The 6,874-nt window shown below is 39.5% G+C and overlaps 1 gene segment (V, D, J or C); it reads right to left on the minus strand.

Annotated features, from left to right (window-relative positions):
- Nucleotides 1-2,873: 2,873 nt before the first annotated feature.
- LOC104993757 lies at nt 2,874-3,439 on the minus strand. The segment is given in 2 exon segments: nt 2,874-3,289; nt 3,394-3,439. Coding segments are annotated over 2 exon segments (462 nt in total).
- Between the last annotated feature and the right edge of the window lie 3,435 nt (nt 3,440-6,874).

Raw genomic sequence — 6,874 nt, forward strand, 5'->3', positions numbered from 1 at the left:
ATAGCTCAACTGGAATTCCATCACCTCCACTAGCTTTGTTCATAGTGATGCTTTCTAAGGCCGACTTGAGTCCACATTCCAGGATGTCTGGCTCTAGGTCAGTGATCACACCATCGTGATTATCTGGGTTGTGAAGATCTTTTTTGTACAGTTCTTCTGTGTATTCTTGCCACCTCTTCTTAATATCTTCTGCTTCTGTTAGGTTCATACCATTCCTGTCCTTTATCAAGCCCATCTTTGCCTGAAATGTTCTCTTGGTATCTCTAATTTTCTTGAAGAGATCTCTAGTCTTTCCCATTCTGTTGTTTTCCTCTGTTTCTTTGCATTGATCGCTGAGGAAGGCTTTCTTATCTCTTCTTGCTCTTCTTTGGAACTCTGCATTCAGATGCTTCTATATTTCCTTTTCTCCTTTGCTTTTCGCTTCTCTTCTATTTCCAGATCTACATGCATAAAGTTTCCAGCTTGGAAATCTATTAAAGTTTGTTATAGGATTATTAGGTGTAACAATGAGAGGAGTCATTCCCTTCTTTTGGTTCTAGGTCCCATGTATTCTGGCTACATGGAGACAGTAACATACAATGGTCTCTGATTCAAAGCCCATGCTGAACCCTGTTACACACAGAGCCATCCTATCATGTTGTCTTCCAACTGGTACTATCTAGAAAGTGAAAGTTGCTCAATCGTATCCAACTGTTTGCAACCCTATGGCCTATACAGTCCATGGAATTCTCCTGGCCAGAATACTAGAGTGGGTAGCCTTTCCCTTCTCCAGGGGATATTCCCAACCCAGGGATCGAATCCAGGTCTCCCACATTGTGGGCAGATTCTTTACCAGTTGAGCCACCAGGGAAGCCAAAAAATACTGGAGTGGGTAGTCTATCTCTTCTCCAGCAGATCTTCCTGACTCAGGAAAGAAACTGGGGTCTCCTGCATTGCAGGTGGATTCTTTACCAGCTGAGCTCCAGGGAAGCCCTAGTTAATTACTGGAAAAGTCCAAATTGTTAGTTTCATAGATAAAGTAGCTCAAGATTTCCATTTTATTCCTAATTTATTATTGTAGAAAACTTCTAAAATCATACAATCATATAAATAACAATGAATTATTAATAAAAAGAAAGAAGGGAGGGACCCAAGGAGGGAGGAAGACCACTTTGATTTCACAGGCAGAGTTAGCATTGGGAGGTTAGATTATAATCTCCTGGCTGCTTGGGGTCCTTAGTGTAGGACTTATTTTTCTTCAAACTCAGCTTGAGTTCAGAATCAAAAGCAAAACTTCAAACCAAAAACTTCTCCTAGATAAAGTGCCCCCTGTAGTCCTACAGAATGTGTGGTTTAACCAATGGCAGTGAGTCACCTGGAAAGAGAGGTAGAAGAAATGTGATCCAAAAACAGAAAGGAAGGGTGGGAGGTAAAGAGACATTAAACGAGCATACATTTCTTGTTCTTAGTTGTGTTTCTCCAATACCCCATTTGCTTTCCTTATATTTATCCAGCAATCACTTAAACACATTTATTACAAACCGTATCAGTAGGTCCTAAAATTATTGCTATTTTCAGACTCTCCATTTAACTAAGATAAACCATGGTCACAATCTACTTGTTCTCTTTATATTTTGAGATCTCCTATGCACGTATCTCCTTACACATTATGCTGCTGCTGCTGTTTAGTCATTAAGTCGTGTCCAACTCTTTGTGACCCAGTGGACTGTAGCCCACCAGGCTCCTCTGTCCATGGGATTTTCCAGGCAAGAATACTGGAGTGGGTTGCCATTTCCTTCTCCAGGGGATTTTCCCAACCCAGGGACTGAACCCACATCTCCTGAATTGGCAGGTGGATTTACCACACCTGGGAAAAACCCATCATACATTACAGTGTAGGCCAAATACGCAACCAGGACACTCCCTCCTTCTCCTTCTTCTCTTTCTCCAGAGTATTCATTATGTTCCAAGTCCTTAAGAACACAAGGACTATAAAAACTTCTTATACAATTCTTCCCATCCTAGACAAAAAATTTATATGGATCACAAATTTATACTGGTTCCAGTATCATCCTAGTATTCATTAAAATTCTTATCAATATTCTAGGAGAGTTTGAATTGCCAAACTTTCTACTTGATTAATTATGACAATTTTAACATATAAGAATTAAACTGTAAGATTCTAACAGTGAAATCATACAAGAACAGGGTGAAAGCAAGGCAGGGGGAAAAATGTCCATAGCTGGAAGAAAGTAGCAAAGGAGTTATATTCACAAATTTCTGATGTAGATTTACAGAATTTAAGAGAATACCAAAAGAATGAGAAGCTACTTTTATAACTGAGAAAAAGTCTTTAGATATGATGAATTCCAAATCTCCATTCTCCTTAGGCACTATTCTTAAATAGTTGTCAGAACTAATATGACTATAACAGTTTTCTAAGCCCTGTAAGATTTTAATCAATCTCTTAGTGTTAACCAACTTCAGAAGTCGTTCTAAGTGAAATAAATATTCAGAGAAAATATTCTAACATTTTGTGACCAACACAGTGAGACCAAGGGGAAAAAAAATTCAAGAAAATTGTCTGTGACTGACCAAGTTAAGGAGGCAAATTTTCAGGGAGAAAACATGAGCAGTTCATCTTTAGTTCTCTGCCTTGAGTGAGACACAAAGTGGTAAATGAAAACCCATACAGTCAATCCCTTAAAACAGTCAACCTCAAGGCAAGTCCTTAAGCATCTGATTAGTACATGACAAGAACATCATTCTAGGATTTTAACTATTTATTGTTACATGGTTTCTAAAGCAAGTAAAAAGTTCCCAAAATAAAATTTACCAGACATGGAACTGTAGGCTTATATGAAAGTATCTCTGTCTGCTCAGCTCTCTTTGCCTCATTTGCAATCATATAGAAAAAGATAGTTTAAAATAAAACAAGAAGCAATTTGAGTGTCTGAAAACTCCACTACCATGAGTGGTTTGTGTTCAAGTCCTCCTGCAGTCCCAGGCACTGTGGCAGTCAGTGCACAGAAGTACTCAGCTGAGTCACTCCAATGGGCTGAGAATTTCCTCAGGTTGAAGGAAAAATCACTGCTCTTAAATTCAGCCACGAAGCCTCTAATGCCTTGAACCACGGTGTTCCCTGAAAAGTACTTGAGGAGCAGCTGGGGTCTTTGCCTGGGGTACTGGACGTACCAGAAGAGATAGGGAGTTGCACCATAGGAATAGTTACACTTCAGCTCCAATGAGGTTCCTTCAGAGACCAAAACAGGATCATTAGGCTGGGTCACTGACTGGCCTCTGGAATCTCCTGCAAAATAAATGACATGTCAGTAAAAGCAATGCAGACATCATTATGAAAAAAATTGTAGTAAGAGTCTGTAGAACTACAGACCACTAAGAAATTTTACTCACTCAGGGCAAATATCATCCCCAGTATTAAGATGAGCAGCAGCAGCATGGCTGAGCAGTGGAAACACTGTGAAGTCTTTTCTGAATGATCTCCCCTGAGCAGACAGGAAAGTGGCAGGAAAAAGAAGTTTAAGCCTGGACAAGTTCCTTGCTAAGATAAAAACGCAAAAGCTGCTGAGATGAGCTTGCAGCTTTCTGATGTTTGATGTCTGATTCCTCTCTCTTGCCTCTGCAAAGAACTCAGCAAGCTGCAGGGAGGAAGGACTGAACAGAGGAAGCTGAACAAGATCTTTAGTTTGTGCACATCGCCCTCTGAAGGCCAAATGTAGAACAAAGATCCTAAGGCCCCACGGAGAGCTAATCAGTGTCTACCTTTTATTTTCTGAGCTATATCAAAAACTTCTGTCTTTCCAATATGTTTTTACCATCCCAAATCTATGATGGTGTGTTAGTCCTAGAGTCTACAGAAAATGAAGAAAAAGAAAAGAAAGTGAAGTCACTCAGTCGTGTCTGACTCTTTGCAACCCCATGGACTGTAGCCTACCAGGCTCCTCTGTCCATGGAATTTTCCAGGCAAGAGCACTGGAGTGGGTTGCCATTTCCTTCTCCAGGTGATCTTGCTCACCCAGGGATCGAACCTGGGTCTCCTGCACTGCAGGCAGGTGCTTTACCGCTGAGCCATCAGGGAAGCCTATAGAAATTAGATATCATATAAAAGTAGAGTAACAAGTTACTTCACTGAGAAATCAGTTTATAAAAGGTATCTCAGAGTTGGAATTTTAGTCTATGAGAATCTTTGGAATTAGGCTAAATGCCTCAGACAGTTCTGTCATGGTGGTGATGGAAGATGGCAGAGATGTTTTCCTTGACTAATGCTCATGAGTCCACATGATGCTTGTGAAATCTTTTAGATGTAAAGACAGGGCCCCAAACTATAAGACATTGATGAAGAAAATTGAAGGAGACACAAATAAATGGAAAGATATATTGTTCTCATGTATTGCAAGAATTAATATTGTTAAAATATTCATACTATGCAAAGCAATCTATAGGTTCCACGCATGCAGGCATGCTCAGTGGTGTCCAAATCTTTGCAACCTCACAGATTGTAGACTGCCAGGCTCCTCTGTCCATGGAATTCTCCAGGCAAGAATACTGGAGCAGGTTGTCATTCTCTGCTCCAGGGGATCTTGCCGACACAGCAACTGAACCCACATCTCCTGAATTGGCAGGCAGATTCTTTACCACTGAGTCACCTGGGAAGTGCATAGTTTCAATGTAATCTGTATCAAAATGCCAATGGCACTTTTCACAGAAATAGAAAAAATAATCTCAAAATTTTTATATAACTAAAAATGATCCTGAATATCTAAAGCAATCTTGAGAAAGAATAGCGAAGTAGGAGGCATCACACTTCCTGACTTCAAGCTATATTACAAGCTATAGCAATAAAACTGTTTGCTGCTGCTGCTGCTAGGTTGCTTCAGTCGTGTCCGAATCTGTGCGACGCCATAGACGGCAGCCCACCAGACTCCTCCATCCATAGGATTTCCCAGGCAAGAGTGCTGGAGTGGGCTGCCATTGCCCTCTCCGAAAACTATTTGATATTGACATAAAAACAATCACACTGGTGAATGGAATGGAATAGAGAGCCCAGAAAAAATTCACATATATATGACCAGTTAATTTACGATAAAAGAATATACAATGGATCAAAGACAATGTTTTCAATAAATGGTGATGAGAAAACTGCACAGTCACACTCAGAGGAATGAAAGAGCACCCCTATTATACTTCATAAAAAATTCAACTCAAAATGGTTTAAAGACTTGATCATAAGACCCAAAAACATAAAACTCATAGAAGAAAACATTAAGCTATTTTCAATAACATATAATTATCATAAAAGCATTAAAGTAATGAAATAAGCCAGAGAGATACAGGAAAGTATTTAATGATATTACTAATATATGGAATCTTAAAAAAGAAAAAAAAAATAAAAGCTTTGGAGAAGAGATTGGATATTGCCAGAGGTAGTGGTCAGTACTGTGGTGCAATCTCAAAATCTGCGAAATGATCGCTGTTCATTTCCAAGGCAAACCATTCAATATTACAGTAATGCAAGTCTATGCCCCAACTACTAATGCCAAAGAAGCTCAAGTTAAACGGTTCTAAGAAGACCTACAAAACCTTTTAGAACTAAGGCAAAAAAAGGATGTCCTTTTCATCATAGGGAACTGGAATGCAAAAGTAGGAAGCCAAGAGATACCTGGAGTAACAGGCAAGTTTGGCTTTGGAGTACAAAATGAGGCAGGGCAAAGGCTAATAAGAGTTTTGCCAAGAGAACACTCTAGTCATAGCAAACACCCTCTTCCAACAACACAAGAGAGACTCTACACATGAATATCACCAGATGGTCAATAGTTAAATCAGATTGTTTATATTCTTTGCAGCCAAAGATGGAGAAGCTCCATACAGTCAGCAAAAACAAGACCAGATCTACTGCTTTGGGTCTAGAATTTTGGTTTTGTCCTCTCCCCACTCTACCTTCTAGTGGATTCTGTCACCTAATTAGGTAAAAAAGTTGGTTCTGCCATGAAAATATTATTGTTTCCCTCAAATGAACCTAAGTTAATTAGGGTACACTGTCATAACCAAGATCTCCCTCCTTCCACCCCAAAATGCACTGGCTTAAAGAATGTGACTTCTATCTCAAATAACCACCTCTATTTAGGTGAGAGATGTGGGTGACAGCAAATCTGCTCCATGCAGTGATTCAGGGATGCAGGCTCCTTCCTTCGTGGTGCTTTTTTATCCCCTAGGGTAGTGCCTTGACTCTACACATGGACATCACCAGATGGTCAATACCAAAATCAGATTGATTATATTTTTTGCAGCCAAGATGGAGAAGCTCTATATACAGTCAGCAAAAACAAAACTGAGAGCTGACTGTGGCTCAGATCATGACCTCCTTATTGCCAAATTCAGTCTTAAATTGAAGAAAGTAGGGAAAACCACGAGGCAATTCAGATATGACCTAAATCAAATCCCTTACAATTATACGGTGGAAGTGACAGATAGATTTGAGGTATTAGATCTGATAGACAGAGTGCCTGAAGAAATATGGAAGGAGGTTTGTAACATAGTACAGGAGGCAGCGATTAAAACCATCCACAAGAAAAAGAAATGCAAAAGGCAAAATGGTTATCAAGGAAGCTTTACAAATAATTGAGAAAAAAAGAGAAGCTAAAGGCAAAGGAGAAAAGGAAAGATATAGCCATCTGAATGCAGAGTTCCAAAGAATAGCAAGGAGAGATAAGAAAGTCTTCTTAAGTGAACAACCCAAAAAAATAGAGGAAAACAATAGAATGGGAAGGACTAGAGGTCTCTTCAAGAAAATTAGAGATGCCAAGGAAACATTTCATGCAAAGACGGGCACAATAAAGTATAGAAATGGTATGGACCTAACAGAAGCAGAAGATCT

This window comes from Bison bison, unplaced genomic scaffold (genome assembly GCF_000754665.1).
Source record: "Bison bison bison isolate TAMUID 2011002044 unplaced genomic scaffold, Bison_UMD1.0 scf7180017849422, whole genome shotgun sequence".
In the NCBI taxonomy this organism is placed as follows: Eukaryota; Metazoa; Chordata; class Mammalia; order Artiodactyla; family Bovidae; genus Bison; species Bison bison.